Genomic DNA, 22,380 nt, shown 5'->3' with positions numbered 1-22,380 from the left:
TTTATAACATTCTTTTTCTGCATTAATTGATATATGATAATGTGAGTGTTCTTTTTTATTTCGCCTATTGATAATATTGATTGATTTTCAAATATTGAACCAGCCTTGCATTCCTGGGGTAAATGTCACTTGATGATGGTGCATAATTATTTTTAAATATTGCTCAAATCAATTTGCTAATATTTTGTTAAGGAATTTTATATGTAGGTTCATGGGAGATATTGACCAATTGTTTTCTTTTTTATCAATGGTCTTTTTCTGGTTTTGGTTTTGGAGCCTCATAAAATGAGTTGGAACATGTTCTCTTCTCTTCTTTTTTCTGGAAGAGATTGTATAGAATTCGAGTTAGTTCTTTAAATGTTTGATAAACTTCTCCAGGAAAACTATCGAAGCATGAAGTTGTCTTTTTTGGGGAAGCTTTTAAGTTATAGATTCCATTGCTTTAATAGATATAGAACTCATTCAGGTTATCTATTTCATTTTGGGTATGTTTTGATAGTTTGTGGCTCTAGGAATTGGTGCATTTCATCTATGTTGTTGAATTTATATGTTATTTTTAAAAAATATAATATTCTCTTTTTATCCTTTTAATATCTCTAGGATCTATATTGATATTGGTAACTTGTATCTTTTCTCTTTTTATTTTTATCAGTTTAACTCAAGATTTATCAATTTTATTGATCTTTTCAAAACTTGCTTTGGGTTCATTTATTTTTCTCTATTTTTTCCCACTTTCAATTTCATTGACTTCTGCTCTTATTTCCTTCCTTCCTTTTTTTCTTGCTTTCTGTACTGGTTTCTGTGACATTCTAATAAATCTTGAAATCAAGTAGTGTACATCCTTTTTCAGAGTTATTTTGGCTTTTTAAGGTTTTTTGCATTTCCATATAAATTGTAGAATCAACTTAATGTCTACAAAAAATTTTGCTGGGATTTTGATTAGAACTGAATTCACCTTTGATCAATTTGGGGAGAACAGACATTTTAACAATACTGCATCTTCCAACCAATGAACATAGTTTCTCTATTTATTTAGGTCTTCTTTAATTTACCTCTGCAATATTTGGTAGTTTTTGGTGTGTGGGTCCGCACATCTTTTCATGTCAGTGGGGCTTGGAGTTACTGAAGAGGCAGGCCTGGAAAGCCAGGGGTGCCTCTTGAAGATGGAGGTTTCCCTCTCTGGTCCGGCCCAGTGGTGGGTGTTTAACAAGTCTGTTGCACCTGGATAGGAATAAAAACGTGGGCCAACACATAGTACATATCAGTGTGGGGTTTTATTCTACATTCTTGTTAAATTTTGAAATATGTCCTATACAAAGAAGATATGTATAAAACACATCTGTTCGGTTTAAAGATTCAAACTAAAACAATGTATTTCACTCCAGTTGAGAAGGAGAACATTACAGGTATCTTAGAAGCAACTCCTCCCCACCCAACCCCTCTCTGGTCATTGCCCCTCTTTCCCGACTAGAGGTTATCATATTTCTAACATTTGTATTAATCATTCCTTTACTTTTCTTAATAGTTCTCTCTCCTACATACATAACATATGTAATTTAAAGCAACGCATTAGATCAGACCATACAAAACTGAATATAGGCCATCCACTCCTCCAGTTAATGGCCATTTGGGTTGAATTTGGGGATTTTTGCTGTTACAAACAGCATGACCGCAAACATTCTTTGACATGGGTCCTGGCACACATGTGCTCACCTGTCTCTAGGGTACATGTATGAAGGAGCGGAATCCCGGGTGATGGGGTGGCACCTCTGTTAGGTGTCTGCCTGGATCAGATGCCAAGCTGGATTCCAAAGTGATCTCTCCATTTCACGATTCCACTGGCTGTGCAGGAAAGTTCTTTTTTCCCTAAATCTCTCGTAACACTCTGTATTGACAGAAATTTGAATTTTTGATAATCTAGTGAGTATGGAATTGCATATCATTGTTTTAATGTATGTTTTCTTGAAAATAAGGGAGGTTTGGCATCTTCTTAATTACTGGCCCTCCTGTTTCCTTTCCTAAGAAGTAGGATATTTTAGGTTTTAAGCTATTGAGCTGTGTCTTTTTCTTCTTGGTACATAGACTTATTTAAAAAAGATGTATATATATATATATAATGTTAAAAATAGATTTAAAAACACAAATTTCTTCTGTATAGCACCAGGAACTGTATTCAATATCTTGTAATAACCTTTAATGAAAAAGAATATGGAAATGAATATATGCATGTGTATGCATGACTGGGATATTGTGCTGTACACCAGAAATTGACACATTGTAACTGACTATATATATACACACATTTTTTTTTTCTGGATTTAAATCATTTTCAAGTATATGTACTGCAAATATTGGTGGTTTTTTTTTTTTTCCAGTTTGTTGCTTTTTTTTCCCATTTTCTTTACAGTGTCTTTTAAAGACCAAAACTTCTTAATGTAGACAATTAAAAAAATCCCATTCTTTTCCTTTTTGGTTTATGCTCTTTTTGATCTAATTTTAGAAATCTTCCTTACCCCCAAGACCTTAAAGCGTCTCCTTTGTAAGCCTTTTAACTTTCATTGGTATGCTTCCCACACTGACAGTTATGAGTCTCCAAGTCTTTTCGCTGCGCCTCCTCCGTAGTCAAGACAGCGGCTGCGTTGCGCGGGTGAATGGAGGCCAGGCAGCCACTGCCTGGATCATGATCAGTCCCACCATCACTGCATACCCCGCCCGTCTCCCCCAGGCGCCACGAGCTCTCCATGGTCGGGGCCCGGAGCGAGTGAGAAGGCGCGGCCACGCCCACCGGCAGGTGGCGCCCGAGCCACGCTCCTGCACTCCTGACCCGTCCCACGAGCGCCGTGCCGCGGCTTCTTGCGCTGCCACCTCGGGCTCTGTGTCCCTTTTTTCTGGCTTCAAAATGGGCCTGCCCTCAGGGCTTTTATGACGATTAAAGATGATCTTGGCAACAGCTGGAGCTGGAAGAGCCTGCTTCCTTCAGAGCAGCTGGTTGGCCGCAGTCCCCAGCACTCCCTATTGCTTATGCTCAGCCCTGACCTCACATTTACCCAACTCACCAGGCACCTGGAGGCGTCTGAGTTTGAGACCCCCCCTTCCAGACGTTAGCTCTCTAAGATGGAGAGGAATTCGTGGCTTTATGAGTCAACCATTGCTTTAAAAATTTTTATTCTGGTGATAACTTGTGTAGTTTAGAAAGTCTGAAATATGCAGAAAAACAAGAAAAACAGCTTGTGTATTCACTTAAAAAGTAAATACTGTGAATACCGCTTGCCTATTTTTTGTTGTCTTCTTTTTGTGGAGTCCGTTCTTTAAACGCCTATATAGAGTATCTACTGCGTCCCCAGCTGTGTTTCAGGCCAGGGCCCCAACCCCGGATGGCTTCCGAGACTGCACAGGCCGCAGAGGGACCCGGGGCTGGTTCTGGTACTACCGGGCCCTTTCCAGATTGTTGGATAGCAACACCATAGAAATGAGTACCGCTTCCACAAGACTCCCAGGCAAGCAAAGCTTTTTATTGAAAGAGCTAGCTTGTACACAAGAAAGAAGACGAGAAAAAAAAGTGCTAGCTCCCAGGAGAAGGGGTGAGCTGCCTTTATAACACAAAGGGAGGGTTTGTCTCCTGATCACTGGTAATTTCCAGAAACCATCAAACTTCGATCAGCAGCAGGCAGCTCCATGGGGACTACTGGGAATAGGGAGTGCTGTGAGGGGAAAGGAATGCATGAGAATTTTCTGCAGGAAAGCCCAGGAACAGATAGGGTTAAAATTTATAGTTGAGCTTCTCGTCTTATGGTGACTAGGTATACTAGTTAGTGTAACGGAGATAAAGTTTATCTTTTATTCCTTCAAGCCTAGTTTTTTGTCTCTGGAACTCAGGCCTCCAGGGCCTTTGATCTTTAACTTGCAAAGCAGGTTTTGCCCAAGGCCATTTCTGGATCCTTTTCCGAAACGACAGTACTCAGTCTTCCGGCCTCACTGGCTTCCGGGGACCGCACGGTGGACCATGCCTGGCTCGTTGCCAGAGCGAATCTGATCCTGGTTTCGCGTCAGGTGGCCAAGTATGAAGTTGCCCAGGGTACTGGCGGTCCTTCAGGGTCGGCACTGCGGTGGCCGAGGACAGTCGAGAGGCGGGTGCGCATCCCACCACTGGGGCCCCTTCCCGCCGGCTGCTTCCCGCGCCGTCCTGGGGAGCATCTGGAGACCAGCGCGCACAGTACCGGAGCAGGGGCCGCGGCGCCTGTGCTCCATGCTAGCGACAACCCCCGGGCCAGACTCCTGCCTGGGCACACCAGGCCCCGGCCCAGGACCTGTCTCTGCTTCCAGACCTTTTCCGATTCTTGCGGGCGCAGGTGGAGGGGCGAGGGGCGGGGCGTCCGGAGCCTCCGGAGGGAGGAGCAACGCATGCTCAGTTCTGGGGCCCACAGCGCCCTCTGCTGAACGCGGCGGCTGCTGGCTGTGGGTCCTGGCTGTGTCCGCAAAGGGTGACAGTGCGATCTGTTCCGTGACCATGTCTTCACAAAGGTGGGTTTTAGTACCACGTGGAAGTCACCAAAGAGCAGGCGGCGTACAATCTGACTGCAAGGATTGATTAGCTGTGCAGCGTCCAACAAACCCACATGTCCCGTTAGTAACTAATGGCAGATAGATAAAAATGAAATTAAAATGATCTCTTAAATTTTTTTTATTTTTAAATTTTTAAAATAATTTTTGTTGAAGTATAGTTGATTTAAAAAGTGATCTCTTTGTAAACTTCTGTATGTGACTTTCAAACAGCTACTGAGTTATTAGCATATACATACTTGTTAAATGTTTAGACCTAACTCCTTAATTAATGGACCCTTTAGGTATTTCTGAGGTGCTGAGAGCTCTCTGATTTGAGAGAGTAATGGGGATCCCTAGTTTAGATCGTTCTGCCTCTGACACTTGACTCCCACCCTCAGGAGGGGTGCCCACATGTGTGTGTGGTTTGGCAGCTCCCTCTGGACAGGCAGGACACCAGAGGGGCCTGGATACGGGGTTCGAGGGCAGGGGTGGAGACCCAAGCTATCCTTGTCCCCTGGACCACTGATGGGCAGTGTCTCGTCTCTGAGAGCAAAACTCTAGAGGGCAACTGGGGTGTGATTTTTATCTACACCTAGTGGTGTTGACCAGCTAATGAAGTTTAGTTGGAGGAAAGTTGGAGAAACAATGGGACGTGGTTTTATGGGAGGCTTTGCACAGCGCTGTGGGAGCTGGAGCAGTCTGGTCCCCGAGCAGCCGAGACATCCCCACACATGGGTGGGCTTGTGTTCGCAGCAAGAAAAAGCTCAGGTCTTCCTGGGGTTGGACATCAGGCCCCCTGGAAAGCAGTCGGGCAGCAGCTGTTACAATTAAAGACACATCAGGCCCAGCAGCCACTCTGGGCAGTCGTCGTAGAAATCAAGCGTGGAGGTGAGGCCGTGTGGGATAGCGAAGGTACCACTGGTACCCTGAGGCCGTCCACAGCTGCAACGTCAGGCAGCCATGGAAGAGATGCGGTGACTGCTTGGGCGGAAGACGTCACAGGGATTTCTACGAGATGTCATTCGGTGAGAAAATCCAGATGCAGGAAAGTGTGAAGCAGGGTCCTCCTTTGTAAAGTGTACTAACCAAAACCCTCTCTTGATACACATGTGTATATGTTCATATGCATTGAAATGCATATATGTGCTTCATGATTATTACATATGAGTGTGGACAGGAGCCATGGAGAATGTATGGAATGCAAATGAGGTTATGAAGATAGTCTGTGCGGGAGGCAAGAGGTAGGTGGGAGAGGAGGCGGGTATGTGGAGCCAAGCAAAGAAAAAGAAAAAGGATTAAAATAAATGAGAACGAACCCATTCTTCTGCGTTTATATAAAGGGTTACCCACAAATATATTCACACACGTATCTGCCTGCAGACGTTTTTATGTAATTAGAGGTGTGTTTGCCAAATGAACGTGAAAGGATGGGACTATAAGCAGGCCTTTTGCAAGTGGCATAAAACATCTGTATGTCGTGCTCTTAGACTCTCTGGGTCAGGCCCTGGGGAAAGGCTCAGCTGGGCAGTTTCCTCTTGGTGTCAGAGGTCAGCTGGGGCCTCGGTCACCTGAAGGCTCACTGGGCTGGCGGAGCCTCATTCCAAGGCGGTGCATGCAGGTGGCTGCAGTGCGCCGCTGGCTTTTGGCTGGGGGCTTGGTCTTCCCCCGTGGGCCTCTCCATGGGGCTACTTGAGTATCTTCCTGGTGGTCCCAGATGAACGACTGTAGCAGGAAAGCAGCCAGAGACAGTCATGGACCAATGTGTGTGATTTAAGTAACAGGCTGTGGGCCCAATGTGGCTTGTGGGCCATAGTTTGCCGTCTGGTGACATGTGGCCTTGTCTGCTGTGCTTAATACTTTGGCTTTTCCCCTGAGAGACACAAAGAACTGCTGAGGGGCTGGAGCAGAGACCTGGCGTGGCTCAGTTTTGACAGGGCTGCTCCAGCCGTGGTGTGGGGGACACACAGAGGGTCCAGAGGGAAGCCAGCAGCCCCAAGAAGAGGCTGTTGCCATGATCAAGCGGACCAGGTGGTGGTGATGGGGGTGAGAAGGGATATGAGATGTGCTGTGAGGATGCACACGGGTGGCTTGATTGACGAACCCACCTGCTCAGAAAGTAACATAAGTCAAGACACCTCGTTCGCACGTGGCCCCAGGTGGCCACCCTGAGCTGGGGGCTGGTGGCCGACAAGCACAGTGGGGAGGTCAAGGTGGCCCCTCTGGAGGGTGACAGGGCAGCTGTGGCTGGAGAGGCAGTGGGTGCCTCCCTCAGGAGTGGAGGCCAGCTCTACCCAAGACGGGGGCCGAGTCTATGTGCGGGGAGGGCCCGGGGCCAGGGGGCCTGAGCACTGAGCCTGGGGCTCCCAGGAGGCTGTCTGCACTGCAGTTGAGTGTGTGGATATGCAGAGGGTGCAGGAAGCGGGGTGGCCTCGTGTGCGGGGACCGTGGCCCTGCGAGCATAGTGGCCAGGCTGTCTAGCTCAGACGGGCCACAGCTGGCTGATCCCTGACCCTTGGGCCCTGTTCTGTGAAAAGAAATATGCAAACACATGACTAAAAATGAAGTTGTGTGGTTTTCGATGCAAGCTCATGATTCATGGTTGCTCAGCGTTCTGTTTAAATAAAACTGCAGACCCAGCATTTTTTGCCCAACTCTATTTAAAATAGATAAAAAATATAAAACAAGATCTTGCTGTACAGCACAGGGAACTATATTCAATACTTTGTAATAACCTATAAAAAAGAATCTGAAAAGGAATATATACATGCATAACTGAATCACTATGGTGTACAACTGAAACTAACACAACATTGCAAACCAACTATACTTCAATAAAAAAAAAAAAAAAGAAAAGAACAACCATGTCCAAAGGCAGCTTGCTCAAAATGCAATTCTTCTAGATAGGAAGGCCCCACTTCTGGGAATACGTAGTAGACACACTTTTCCCCATTCCTCCTGCTAAGTAGAACTAAAAACCCTGGATGTTTTATATACAGTGAGAGACAGAGAGAGACAGAGGTAGAGATAGCATATTTTATAGACATGTATACAGAGAGAGGTAAGTTAGCGTTCTCTCTCTATATCTATATAGACTACAATGTATATTATCTATAGCATATTCTTTCTATCTATCTATCTATCTATCTATCTATCTATCTATCTATCTATCTATCTATCTATTATCTATATCTATCTTGGCTCTAAAAGATAGAGAAAAGAAGACAGGCCAGCTTGGGCCTTTGAGACCCAAGGACTGACATGGCAGTAAGTTCCTGAGTTTTCTTTGGCCTCACGTATCCCAGAATCAGAGCAGAAGCAGCCACCAACCCAGAAATGCCAATGGGTGTAGGTGGAAAAGTCAGGCGTCATTATGAGGGGCTGTGAAGTGTAGGTTAGACCCTGGCTGGCTATGTGCCCACTGATACGTGGAGGATGGGGGCTCTATTGCTGAGGCAGGCAGGGAGGACAGAGCCAGCAGGCTCTGCAGCGATGCCCAAGGTTGGAATCCTTTGACGTAGACAAGTCACTTCCGGCGTGGAGTCCAGGCCACGTCCCGTGCAGTACCTCTCAGCACGCAGTGGCAGCGCACGGGCGGACTGAGCTTTTGATGTCTTTCCTTTTCATCTTCTTTTTCATTATAGGCCATTATGAGGTATTGAATATAGTTCCCTGTGCTGTACAGCAGGACCTTGCTGTTTATTTTATATATAGTAGTCAGTATCTGCAAATCTCGATCTTCCGGTTTATCCCTTCCCACCCCTTTCCCCTCTGGTAACCATAAGTTTGTCTTCTATGTCTGTGATTTTGGCTCTGTTTTGTAAATAAGTTCATTTGTTTCCTTTTTTTCATATATAAGTGATATTATATTCCAGATATAAGTGATATTATATGATATCTGTCTTTCTGGCTTCACTTAATATGATGATCTTCAGGTCTATATGTGTAACTGAGTCACTATGCTGCACCCCAGAAAGTAACACAACATTGTAAATCAGCTGTATGTCAATAACAAACAGAACAAGAAAAACATCTTTCCTAAAGAACGTGTGGGTCACATGAGGCAGCCTCTGCCGTCCTGGGAGCCCTCTGGCCGGGGCCCCTTCGAGCACCCTGTGTGAGAGGCTCTCCCCGGAGATGGCCCTGTGAGCTGTTAAACTGATGTGTTCACACCTCCCCCACAATATTGTCTGGAGCTCCCGGGCCCCAAATCCGGGCCTCCTGGCTCCTGGGGAAGGGCAGGCCTGGGGCAGAACAAAGCAGCCCGCAGAGCCCCAGCCCCGAGGCTCCAAGCTGGCTCCCTGGAGTCTGGGAGAGGCTGTATCTTGAATGCTTGGCTTTTTGTTTGAGAGAGAAAAGTGTTTCCCGCAGTCCTAGGCTTCCTTTCACAGAGGAATCCCCGGGTTCTGAGGAGCCACAGGGTGGGCAGGACGATGGGGGTGGGGTGGGCGAGGACAGGCCCGGGATGGGGCATGAGGGGGGACTCCGGGCAGAGATGGAGGGGAAGGCACCAGGGACCAGTGCGCCTTTGCCAGGACCAGGCTGGGCTGCAGTGGGGATGAGGACCAGGGGCAGCCTGTTCAGGGCCTCGGGGCTGTGTGTCCAAAGGACGGTCAACTGCAGTGGAGTGGAGGTGTCGCCGAGGCATTCAGCAGGCCTCCTGTGGCTGGTGGGCTGGGGGCATCTGTCTCGGGGGTGGTTAAGAATCCCATGCCTGCTGGTGGCAGGGGTGTCGTCATGGCAGGAGAAGGGGCTGGAGCAGGGCCAGCCCACAGGAGAGATCTCTTTGCCTCTCCCAAACCGAGGATGACCCGAGTTCCTGGACACCATGTGGAGGAGTTGGTGAGGACAGAGGCTGGTGGTCCTGGCCGGGGCCCTGATGGCCTTCTTGACAAAGTAGCAGGGGACAGCATTCATGAACACCCTGCCACCCATCACTGGGGAATAGGAGTGTCCCCTGTGCCCAGGTGTCTGCCACCCAGAGGGGAGAGGAAGCAGAGGAGGCCGGGGGACCCCTAGCACACTGGTTCTCACCAGGAGACATGGTTAACTGGAACACACGAATGCAAAAAATTAAATCACACTTCAGAGAGAACGGAAATTTAAAGTCAGGATGTGAGCAATTTCTTTAAAAGGACATGTTTTAGGGGTGAGTCTGGGCAGTGCTGCGTATTCACGCCTCTCCTTTGGGCCTGCCGGAAACTCAGGTCCCACCGGAGAAGCCTCAGGACGGGGAGGGCTGGGCTGGGAGCGCAGGGAAGGGAGAGGCCCAGCAGGCCAGGGGGTCTTTGGCAGAGAGAGAAGACAAGTGGGTTACCCACCCGACTCCTAGGGCAGGAAACCAGATGGCGCTGATTGGGTGGGGGTGGGTGGGGATGGGTGGGGCTGGTGGGGGGGAGGGACCTGGAAAATCAGTTCATCAGGGTCCTGTGAGGGAAAGGGAGGATTAAAGGGACAGTTGGTAGGTGGGTCCAGAGGTGGGGACCTGTGTGGCCTTGCTCTGTGGGGGAGACTGAGTTGGTCATGGGGAGGATCAGGGCTCTGCTTTTAACCAGCCCCCCTTCCCAGTGACTGGTCTATGATCAGGGTTGGAGACAAGGTGGTGTGGCTTGGAGTGGCCGGCATGGCCCACCTGGGCCCGGCTCCATCTCTGGAACCAGGTGAGCCCTTAACAGCAGCCTTCCTATCTCACGGAGAAGGGCCGACGCAGGACAGTGGGCCGGTCAGAATCCAAGCCCTGACCTGACAACGGGCTGTGCCCACTGGGGGATTGGAGGGGAGCCTAGACCAAGCCCCCACGAATGCCTGGGGCGAAGCCTCCCATGTCAGGCCCTGGCAAGGGGGTGGGTGCCTGTCCCTGTCCGCGAGGGCAGGAGCTGGGGTGGGGCCCGGTCATTTGGGGTGCTCCTCCCCAAGACCTCTGGGTCTTGGAGGGGACCTTGGGCTCTGGTCCTCTCAGGGTTGGTGATGGCCCCTCGAGAAGCCCACGTGCCCTGGGCCGGGAGCATGGCCCTCTAGGTGCCTTGGCAAAGGGCGCTTGCCCTGCCCCGGATGGGGAGTCAGGCCTGCTTTCCCCAGGAGGATCCTGGCAGGCGTGGAGGTCCAGGGCTGAGGATTCAGGGGAAGCAGAGGGAGCAGCCGCCCCAGGAGGTGGCAGCCATTGGAGTTGTCGGGAGTGAGGAGGAAACAGCAAGGGACTCGGGGGTGGGGAGGCTGGTGGGGGGGGGGCCCGAGGGGCAGGGGGACAGGAGGGGTGGACGGTGACAGGTTAGGCAAGCATAGGGAGGGGGGCGAAGGACAGGGCTGGGACCGGGTCTCGGGCTCAGGAAGACCTCGAAGTGACCTTTATGAAACTAATGCATTGAATATCAACTATACTTTAATTTAAAAAAATTTAAAAATATTTTAAAAAGTGAAAAAGAAGGGAAATAAAAAGAAGTGACTTTCAACTTTAAACAGTGGGAAGATGGGCCGCCTCTCTCGCTCCCTCCCCTTCGGAGACGGCCCGCACCCTGTCTGTGGAATGTGTGCCTACTTTTACTCTAACCTGAGCTCCCAACCCCCATGCCTCGTGGCCTGTCTCGTGACTTTTGAAACAGCCTACAGTCTATGCAGTATGTCGCTCTCTAAATAAATCTACATTCACTAAAAAAAAAAAAAAAAAATAGGGGGATGATGAAAGCTCTTATCTTTGTGGGGAGGTGTTTTCAGGGCTAACTCGGCTTTTGTCTGCTCACATGGGCCCTGCAGGGCTTTCCCCCTGGGTTCACCGAGGGAGGAGCAGGCAGAGGCTGCACACTGGATGTCCAGGACAGGCTGTGACTTGGCCTACATGGGGTCTCCTCTCACTACACCCCCCTGCGGGACTCTGCCTCGATGTCAGAGGGCCCTGCCTCGCGGACTCAGATGGTCAAGAACACGCTAGGTGTTTGGATCTTAAGGGGCAGCTGTGACCACCACCCACCCTGCCTCCCCCACGGACGAGAGAAAGCGCCGGGGTGAGCAGAACGGGCCGCCTCTGCCCCAGGCACAGCCATGGTCCTAACTGACCACCATCCCCTGGGTTTCGGTCCTTCCTCCTCTGCAGGCGGGGGTGGGTGGGGGGTGGGGAGTGAGCCCCGGCCCCCTTGCCCAGGACTGAAATAGTGCAGATGTTTGGATGTGCTCTGGCCCCATCAGCCCCACTGCCCTGAGCTTGGCTGCATCTACGTCTATCTCCCGCACCCACAAGGCAGGAGTGTCCCCCTGACACAGACTGGGACGGGGAGGAAAAGACGCCCCCAGGCCTGGGGGTCTGGAGCCTGGCATGGACAGCGCCCGCCAGGAGGAAAAGACGCCCCCAGGCCTGGGGGTCTGGGGCCTGGCATGGACAGCGCCCGCCAGGAGCAGGGTGGATCTGGTCCACCAGGCCCCTGGCCCTCACAGCTGGCCCAACCTCTGAGCACAACAGATCCATCTCCACGGAGAAAGAGCAGTGAGCCCCGTGATCACATCAGGACTCAGAAATCGAGCAAGGGTCTTCCTCCCGACCCATGGGACAGAGAATGAAACTCCACGAGCAGCCAGGGAACCAACTCACCTGTGCAGCATTTGTGCCCAAAACGTTTAACTGAATCCGGTCATGAGAAAGCGGACACATGCAGACCTTTAAGGGACAACTAGCCGATGTTCAAATGTCAATGCTAAGAAAGATGCAGGAAGAGAGAGGGTGCCTCTGCCCAGTGGAAGGACATGGGACAGGCGTGACAGCTGAGCCCTGTGTGGGTCACAGTAGTGTTCGGCAGACATCGTGGGGACAGCTGGAAAACCTGGAGGTGGACTGGACATCAGCTAGTATTTTTGTATTTAAGTTATATTTCAGGGATATGATAATGGTGTATTTTGGGGGCAGAATGTTATCCTTAGGAGGTACACGCTGAACTGTTTAGAAGTATTCTGGGGACTGCAACTTATCTTCAAATGTTTCCAAAAAACGTGTGCGTGTCCCCGTGTGTATGACGTGTGGGATGTGTGTGTACAGAGACAGAAAGCCAGTGAAGCGCAGGATAACAAAACGAGACGCACTGTGAATCCTGGTAAATCTAGGCTAGGGGTTTGCTGGTGTCCGTGAACTAGTCTCTCAACTTGTCATTCACAATCTTTCAAAATTAAGAGTTGAGCGGCAGAGGGTCACTTAGAAAGAGAGCGCCTGACTTTTCAATGAAAGATGGTTAATACATGATGAATGATTAAGAGGCGATTCCCTGCGGTGCTGATGGTCAGATCTCACTTTCACAAAGCATCAGTGACACCCTGTGCGCCCTCGTCTCTCACTGCGCTGCCTGTCCCTGAGGGCCACCTGTCTGCTCCAGTGTTGACTGCCGTATCTCAGATGCTCACTGGGAAAAATCGAACTGGGACGGCGCCACCCTGGGCAGGCTGCTGTGTGGGCACAGACCACGCACACCAGTGCTCCTTTTCAGGGTTTATTTCATCTGCTAACATTCCTTCTTGACCTAGACAAAAACAATTAAGTGATTATGACTTGGTTTTTCCATCATTGACTCGTTTTTGAGTAACCAAAGGTTTCTTCTCAACACTTTTTTTTTTTTAATAAGAAGCTATAAATAAATAAAGCTTTAAACGCTCCTGGGTTCAAGTTAAACCCTTCCAGTTCCCAAAAAGTTCACAGACTCGTTGCTTGGACAGTTCTGCCGGCCCCGGGTCCTCCTCCGGGAGAGGATGGTGCAGGATGGCGCATGTGGGGGGCTGTTCCCTCACTTTGTGTTTACTTCTGTCCCTCAGCTTTGGGAAGAGCCCATCGTAGGGGGTTACCCCTTCCCTGGAGCCCCAGCCTGCGGCCTAGAAGATGCTGCGGGCACAAGGAGCCTTCCCCGCAAAGCAGGCAGCCTGGGCGGGCAGTGCTGGACGGGAGACCCCAGCAGCTGAGGGGCACGGTCCCTGGCACCAAGGTGGACCCGGGTGCTGGCAGAGCCGGGACCTCCTTCCAGGGGCAGCAGAGAAACCGTGAGGCCATGTATCCGTGTGACTTGGGACAACGGGCCATAAGTTAAACATTCCATTATGTACAGAACAGATCGTGCGCTCAGGCCTGCACACGCAGGAGCCCACCCTGACGAGGGTTGCAGGAGCCAGGCCACCAGACGGGTGCCCAGGGGCTCAGGCAGGACAGGGCTGAGCCTTCTGCCTGACAGGGGGCCACAGCAAGACCCCAAGGGCTCTCCTGAGCACGGCCCACCCCCAAGTACCAGAGCAGACCCCCACGCTGACCTTTGCATTCCTCTACAAGAGCCACTGAATCGCCTGAGCGCTCACCTCCTCAGCATAACGTCCCCTCCGGAGGCGGTCCTGGGCTGGGCTGGCATGGGGCCCACCCCAGCCGGCTGACCACTTGCCCTTGGACTGCAAGATGACGTGGCCAGGGTAGGAAGCTGAAAGGGGGCCCTTATGCCAGACCAGCAAGGACTCAAGCCGCTGCTTTCCGGGTAGCCCCTCACTGGACCACACCTGAGCGCATCCTGCGCTGTGCAAGGTTCTATGCTCCCACCTCTTCGCTCCATAGGCGAGCACCTGGGGTGGGGAACCCGGGCAGGATCTGCCCTCCTTGAGTCAGGCGGCAGCCTGGGGGCACACAGGCTCCTCCTGGAGAGACAGGGTGCCCGTCCCCCTCGGGTGGGGCTCACATTCAGCCCCCAAAGCTCGGGTCTCATGCGGGGAGGGCACGTCCGGAAGAAGTGCTGGCCTGACCTCTTTGAGCACATGGGGGATGGGTGTGGGGAGAGTTCTACAATCAACTGAACATGGCTTCTCCAATCTGCAGGGCTGCTGGGAACAGGCCCGAGCAGCTGGCAGGGGCGGGGGTGCAGGGAAACATGGGGAAGCCCGGGGTGCTGGGCTGTGCATCTGGATACTAGGGAGCCACCCAGAGCTGTTTTTTCCAACCCAAGCTGAGAATCTGGAAGCCCGAGTACTCTTTCCTGGCCGTCATGAGCCACCATGGCCCCAAAATATGGCTCATGGGCAGTGGCTATGGTCTGCAGTGTTCCTGCCAATGCATGCTTGATGGAACTTCACTCATGGAGTCGTGGGGCTGTGGCCAGTCCACTAACAAGGCCCAGAGGGTCAGAAAGGAGGCTGGGGCAGGGAGAGCTCCAGGTTTCCACCCCTCTCCCTGTCTGAGCTGGTCTGGCTGGGTGGTTACCCCAAAGGTCAGCTGGGGGGACTGCTTGGACACAGGCAGCTGCATCCTCACCATGGACTTCCCACTGTGGGATGCTCTCTGCCCGTGGAAGTGCAGTTTGGGGCCTGTCTCCCCATATCCCCTCAGTCTGTAGACTGTGGAAAATGGGGGGGGGCACACCAGGGGATGTGCTTTGATCTCCCGACCCAAAGCATGAAGCCGGACTGTGGTTTTTGACCTTGGGCCAGAGAGGAAAGTGGGCTTTCCAGGGGCTGGACTAGTTTTCTTGGCTTCAGAAGGGGTGGGCGAGCTGGGAGTTCCATTCAGGCTGCCTGTGTCCCCAGGGAGGGGGCTGCACGCAGGCACTGGGGCCAGGGGGTCCCCAGAGGCTGAGAGGCTTTGGGTGGCCTGAGCCTGGGGAGAGCGCGGGCAGAATCACGCTCCTGGCCTGGCGGGTCTGCTCTCCACTGAGCTGGCCTTTCCTCATCTTCAAACCTGCGGCTGTCGTGATAGTGAGGTGGGGGCTGGGAGGGCGGGGACATATCTGCCCCCAACCCGGGCAGGCCATCCAGCAAGCACGCATCCCTCGGACCCAGGAGGCTCCCGGGCTGACTTCTCAGACCCCGGCCTGGGAGGGCAGGAGGAGCCCACCCCCGCAACTCCCCCGACTTGGCTCAGATGAGCGGATGAGGGCTCTCTTTCTGGAGTTCTGGGGGCCGCATGTGTCAGCCTGTCCGTCCGTCCTGTCCCGGGCCCCCCACCCCGCCCCGCCGGCTGCCACTACCACTTCTCGATGATGTGGCTCATGTAGTCCTCGGTGGGCACGCGGCCCGGCTCCTCGACGTCCCCCCTTGGCGGCGCCTCCTTGGCCCGGTGCAGCAGGCGCTCCTCGCGGCTCCGGAGGCGCTGCTGCCGGCGCTCCAGCTGCCGCTTGTACTGGTAGCGCTGCTGGAAGAGGTCCCGCGCGTAGTCGTAGAGCTGCATGTCCAGGTCGTTGAGCTCCTCGATGCGCCGGATGGTGTCCTCGCCCACCTCCACGCCGCCCGCCCGCGTACTGTTGTACTGCATGAAGGGCCGGATGAACTTGAGGTTGAACGTCCGCTCGAACAGGTACTGCGTCTTGCGCTGGAACTCGGTCAGGCCGAAGAAGGCCATGCCGCGCAGGTTCTTCTTGGCGCTGTCCAGCAGCAGCTGTGCCCGCTTGCCCTCGGGGATGAAGGACAGGTTGTAGCAGCCCACCAGGCTCAGGTCGGCCAGCATGCGCACCTGGCGGTTGTTGGCCAGGTTGTAGGGGCAGTCCATGAACTCCTGCAGCGTGCAGCCTGACCAGTCCGTGCCCTCGTAGCAGGGCGGCAGCTCCTCCGGCGTCGGCGTGCGCCCGTCACACATGTGCAGCGACGTCTTCCACGTGGCCCCCCGCTGCACATGCCGCCACTCGCTCAGGTAGCGGGACACGGGGTCGCGCAGCAGCGTGATGTAGTAGAATTTCCTGCAACGAGACGGGAAGGGGGTGAGGCCAGGGCACCAGGTGTGGGACACGCAGGAGCCGTTTCTGGGCAAAGGAGGGAGGAGGCTGCAGCCCGGAGTCTGAACACCGAACCTGGGCCCAGGGTCTCCTCCAGGGCCTTCTCTTGAGCCCCAGGCCTGCCCTCCTGCCCGCTTTTTCCTTGGGAGGGACAACCTGACTTTGCCCTGCAGCTGGATGGAGGAGGGTGGCCCCAGGGCCCACGCCACCTGCAACCAGCAGTTTACAGAGCTGTGCACAGTGGCCGGCTTGGTGCCACCCAGTCCCAGGCTGAAGACTGCACAGCAGGCCTGGTCAGGGCCTCCCACCAGGTTCACTCCACCCCAGCTTCTGCAGAGGTCCTGTGGCGGTGGGGCACCAGACCACCCAGCCCAGGAGCCCCGGGTGAGCCGTAACTCGTAATTTATACCACCTCCCAGGAACTATTCCCAAGACGCCACCTCCCTGCACTGTAAGGAAGGGGCATCTGGACCATGGGAGACTAGACTCAGGGAAGGCTCCGCCCCTTCTCCCCCATCCTCTGGGTGACAGGCCCCTAGGATGATTCGTGCAGTAATGATTGGCCCTGGTGCTGGGTGTTCCCCTCACAAGCCTGGGACATGTGTGGGTCGCCCCAGCAGGGTTTGCAGCCCTCCTCGGAGGCCCTCTCCAGGGCTGGCAAAGTGGCTGCCGGTACAGCGTGGGGCAGGTCTCAGGCCAAGGAGAACTGCTGGGGTGGGCAGTCTAGAATGTTCTCAAAAGCTGGGCCCCACACACTACTCCAGAGGGACCCTCCCCAGACCTACCCAGATGGCAACATAGAAGCTGCACCCACACTTCCCCTTTCTTACTGAGGCCCAATAAGAGCGCCCCCCTCCCCACTACCCTGAGGCACAAGACACCCGGCAGGGTCTGCTGGCCGTGCCCTGATTTGACCACATTTCTGGGGTGGGAGGGCCTGAGGTATGGGCATGTTAACCAGCAAGGGCAAAGGTGGCGGGGTACCACTGGAGGTCACCCCAGCTTCAGGGGCCACATCCAGAAACCACGGGAATGGCAGACTGGGGAGAGGGCTGGGGAGGGAGTCAGCAGGGAGCAGAGAGCAGGAAGGGCATCCCGACCCCTGACCCCTCCCCGAAGCCTGAATTCTCCTGTCTGCTCTCTGCCTCAGGCCTCGCGAGCTCTAGAAGCAGCCCCCCACGTGCCCCGCCCCCGCCCAGACACTGACCACTTGCTCTCAGCCTCTGCAGACAGCTCCTGTGCCAGTCCTCCAGCAGGGCAGCCCTGCAGCCCGAACCTGACACTCCCACCAGGACCTCCTCCTGGCCCACTTGCTGGCTCCTGCAGGAGACACCCCAGGGCCTTTGCATGAGCTGTGTACCCCTCACTGCTTCACTGGCTGACTCTGACTCATACTCTAGACCTTGGCCAGTACTGCCTCCCAGGGAGGCCTCTTGCTGCAGACACACTCCCTCCTGGGCCTCTGTCACAGCGGTGACTTCACACTGACCTCTCCGCTCACCCTAGGGTAGGGAAGGAGGCAGGCGGGAGCTGACTCCTGTGTGTGCATTAAGCAGGGGACAAGGCAGAGGGAGCCTCAGGGCGGACCCCTCCCATAGCACCTTCAGCCCCCAGGGGAAGAATTTAAGCAGCTGCCTGGAGGCCCCAAGTGGCTTCAGTGCTGGAGTTGGGGGAGGAGGGGCAGCCAGGCTCCTCTCCGCTTGGTTTGGTGGGTGTGGGCAGGTGAGAAGCCCTTAAACGTGGCCAGGACGAGGAGGTCAGTCCATCCCTGGGGCCAGCTTTCTAGAGTCTTAGTTTAAGACATTTATAAACCCTGACCAGGACACTGCTTCTGAAGAGGCCATGACAGATGGGCAGACAGAGCAACGGACACAGGGACACACCTAGAAACACGTGTACTTGTGCTGTGCTGCGTGCGGGCCACTGCACATGCTGGGCCCCCTGCTGTGCCTGGCCAGTCCGTGTCCTGCCCTCGCCCCACCCCCTATCCGCCTGCCCTCCAGGCTTCCAGCAGGAGGGGAGAGGGGACATGGGGGAGGAGATGATTAAAGAAACAGTGAGGAGGGGAATCTATAATTCGTTTTGGGTGAAATGGCTCACCCACTGCCCAGTAGACGAAAGTGGAGACCAGACCCAGGGTAAGAGAGGTGACCCACGAAGCAGGTGCACAGAAAACTGGAATATGTAAAGAAGGTCGGTTGTTGGAATGACTCAACTTCTCTATGGAACACCACGTGTTAAGACTTAATGGAGCAATGGCTTTGAAATGCTGATCTCATAACCAGCCAAGCTGTCAGCCAGGTGCGAGGGGAAAGCAGACACTTTTTCAGACATGTGAGGGCTTGGGAAATCTGTTTTCTGTGAATCCTGCTTTAGGGAGATCCTAGATTATGTATCGCAACCAGTAAATGGAATATAAAAAAGCGTGGGAGACAGGGGTTCCAGCCCAGGAGAGACCTAGGATACTCACTGTGCATCCTGCTGGGCCTTTTCCAAAAAAAGGAATGTGGACCCTGTCCTGTCTGTGTGGATTACCCAACACAACAGAGCACTCGTGTGGAAAAAAAAAAAAAAGAGGAATGAATGGTAGGTACATGGCGGATCTTTGGAATCATTTGGAAAAAAATAAGTCTATGAAGACAGAAGACAAAGCAAGTAAAACCAAGGGCAACTGTTAACTCCAAGAAAAACAAAAAGTTACAGAAAGAAGAAATGAAGCACACTACTAGGCTCAGAAGAAAACACTTGTTTTAGAAACAGCATAATGTACACAGTGATCACTGATTTAATAAAAACTTGAGCTTTAATGCTACTCAGAGGATGGATGGGGTGTGGAGAAGGGTGAGAACATTTCGTCTATCAAAACAGAGAGCACACAGATAATGCTTTAATCAATCAACCAGGAAATAGCTCTATGCCTTATTTAGGAATATGGAGGTAAGTACAGGACGACTATTGAAAAGAGGTGCAGGAAGTTCTTTGTAGAGATTGGAGAAGCAAAATAGATCTGTTGGGTTTCATCATAACTCCCTTGGAGCTATTTGTCATTAAGCATGTGGATTATTGAAAAAAAAAAGGAAACAATGAGGAAACCGGCTAAAAAAACACATGGAGAGACACTCCCCTTCATTAGTCACTGAGAAAATGACACGTTCAGCACAACGTGATGCCCACGGGAGTGAGCAGCAGGACAGAAGTGGGGCGATGGCAACTTCTGACCACTCCTTCCAGGATGTGGGCTGGGCACAGTCAGGGAGTGTCTTCACGGGGAGCCTGAAGGCACACACACCTCGAGGCCTCTCCTGGACACACATCTCAGGGAAGCCTTGTCCACGTGGCCCAGGAAACATGGACAAGGCCATCCCCAGCACACCGCCGGGGACCGCCCCAGACATCCACCCCGCGGGCGTGTGTACGCAAATGGTATATTCTTCCCACGGCCCACTGCTCGGCAACAAAAATGAACCAACTACAGCTGCCCACATCAACCCGGGTAAACGTGGTAAGTCACGTGTTGCAGGAAAAAAAGCAAATTAAGAAAATTTAATAGAGTATGATGACACTGTGGGCCAAGTTTCCAACAATAAAACCAAAAAGAATACTATTCAGTGGTTCAAACATATAGATTGAAACTATTAAAAAGAAAAAGGTGAGGAGGTGACGTTTCGGTGGCAATGACCACATCCTCCTGCTTAAGGCAGGTGGTGAGGGTGCAGGTGTTTACTTTTGCGCTGTTTCTTATGCACATCATACAAGTTTTTTCGTATGTTCCCAACACTTTGTGATAAAAAAAAATTTAAAACCACAATTCCCAAGGGCCACCTGTGGGGCCCCAGCTGGCCTTGCAGAGGAACCAGCATTCTTGCCAAACCAGGAGCCTCAGTTCCCCATAGAGCACAGGTCCCCCCCCCAACCTTTGCCACCAACGCCCCCTCCCACCGCTGTGCCCACCAACTCCAGGGGTCCATAGCCCTTCCCTCACCCTCCACGTGCTGATGAAGGGAGGGAGAGGGTCCAGGGAGGAGGGGAGGACCCCTGTGGGACTGTGAGGGTGGCCAGACTCCTGGGCCAGCTGGGGCTGTCCTTTGGCTGGAGAACCACAATACCCTCCGGGCAGCGCCCTGCACGTCTGGGTGCAGCAGCAAGGTGCGGCATGGCATGGGACCAAGGAAGCCAGGAGGTGACAAGCAGCACCACTCACCAACAGGGCAGGAAGGCATCCCAGAGACAGAGGGACACACAGTTTCATGACTTGAGAGGGGGCAGTGCAGGCTTGAGGTGGGCAGGGCCAGGCGGAAAAGGGTCTGGTCCATTTCACAGGAAAACGCTCTTGGATGGGACATGGCAGTGGGAGCGCAAAATTCACACGGATTTCAAAGAGAAAACATCTGACTTCAATGAAACTTCCTGCTGTGAAATAATTCCAGCCCACACGGGCTACAACCACTCCCGACAGCCCACGTGATGTACTGCCCGGATCGTGCTACCCGTGTCTCCTTACGCTCGGTTTAATGCTGTCTGCGACCTTGGCTGTCCTGACACTTACGTGTGCACAGCTTTAGTGCACCCCACAATCACGTGAGACCCTAGTGGACAAGTGCTGCGCTTTGCTCCTGGTGCAAACACTGCTGTCAGGGAGTGGCTGGCTCTGCAGTTGTAAGCGTCTGAGTTCTTGGGGGACCAGGGGCATGGGAGCCGGGCTCTGTCGATGACAGACACGCAGGTGGCCTCTGGGAAAACTCTGGAAGGTGCAGCCCTGCGTTCCTTCCTTGGAAGGTGGCAGCTGCGAGGTGACTGAGTGGCAGGAGCTGGAGGGCCTGCCCTGCGGTAAGGCTGGGGTGGGGAGAGAACCCCTCTCTCTCCTGCCCCGTCCTGTGGGCATCAGGCAAGTGGGAGCCCACAGTCCCGACTGGGAGGTCGACACTGCATCTCCCACACTTAACCAATGATGGGGACACTGGACTGGCAGAGGCCAGAGCCAGCACCCGAAGCACAACAGCCCCTCCCCTCAACTGTACTTCAATTATAAAGCAAGCAAGCATATGAACACATATCCCTCCAAAAGAGGAAATGCAGATGGCCAACAGGAACATGAAAGGATATTCACCATTGTTAATATCAAGGAAAGTGCAAATCAAAACCACGATGAGGTATCATCTCACACCTGTAAGAATGGCCACCATCAAGAAGGACACAAATAACAAATGTTGGCAAGGATGTGGAGAAAAGGGAACCCTTGGATACTGTTGGTGGGAATGTAAATTGGTGCAGCCACTATGGAAAACAATACAGAGGTTTATCAAAAACCTAAAAGTAGAACCACCATATGGCCCAGCAGTTCCACTCCTGGGCATATATCCGAGAAAAACAAAAACATTAATTCAAAAAGATACACACACCCTGCTATTAACATTTATATTATAATTGCCAAGATATGGAAGCATCATAAGTGCACATCAACAGATGAGTGGATAAAGAAGATGCACCATATATGTAATGGAATACAAGTCACCCATAAAAAAGAAGGATATTTTGCCATTTATAGTCCACTTTTTTTTTTTTAACTTCAAAAATCTGAATTTTCTAACTGGCATAAACATTTCCATTGCATCAAAAACAGCAAAATACCTAGAAATAAACTTAACCAAGGAGGTTACCTATACTCTGAAAACTGTAAAACACTGATGAAGGAAATTGAAGATGATACAAAGAAATGGAAAGATACCTTGTGTTCTTGGACTGGAAGAATCAACATTATCAAAATGGCCACACTACCCAAAGCAATCTACAGACCCAATGCAACACCTGTCAAAATACTCACACTTCTCACAGAACTAGAACAAACAATTCCAAAATTTATATGGAACCAAAAAAGACCCTGAATTGCCACAGCAATCTTTTGTAGGTCTTTTTCCTTTTTCCTCTTCTTTTTGTTCTCTTTTCTTATGGTTTGATGACTAGAGAAGTTCCTTTAAACATTGTTGTAAAGCTGGCTTGGTGGTGCTGAATTCTTTTAGCTTTTGTTTATCTGTGAAGCTTTTGATTTCTCTGTCAAGTCTGAACAAGAGCCTTGCTGGATAGAGTATCCTTGGTTTTAAGTTTCCCCGTTTCATCACTTTAAATATATCGTGCCACT

At 52.1% G+C, this 22,380-nt stretch overlaps 1 protein-coding gene across 1 annotated transcript in view; it reads right to left on the bottom strand.

Annotated features, from left to right (window-relative positions):
* Positions 1 to 12,988: 12,988 nt before the first annotated feature.
* The window catches only part of HS6ST1 (heparan sulfate 6-O-sulfotransferase 1), a 39,727-nt gene continuing 30,335 nt past the window's right edge, over positions 12,989 to 22,380 (bottom strand). Inside the window, exon 2 of the mRNA XM_031451182.2 lies at positions 12,989 to 16,208. Coding sequence (XP_031307042.2) covers positions 15,500 to 16,208 — 709 coding nt within the window. The 3' untranslated portion in view covers positions 12,989 to 15,499. The remainder of the gene's footprint in view (positions 16,209 to 22,380) is intronic.

The sequence above is a fragment of the Camelus dromedarius genome, chromosome 4, assembly GCF_036321535.1.
Source record: "Camelus dromedarius isolate mCamDro1 chromosome 4, mCamDro1.pat, whole genome shotgun sequence".
Classification (NCBI taxonomy): domain Eukaryota; kingdom Metazoa; phylum Chordata; class Mammalia; order Artiodactyla; family Camelidae; genus Camelus; species Camelus dromedarius.
Note: the sequence above shows the minus strand (reverse complement) of the source record. Positions and strands in the feature narration are given on the sequence as shown.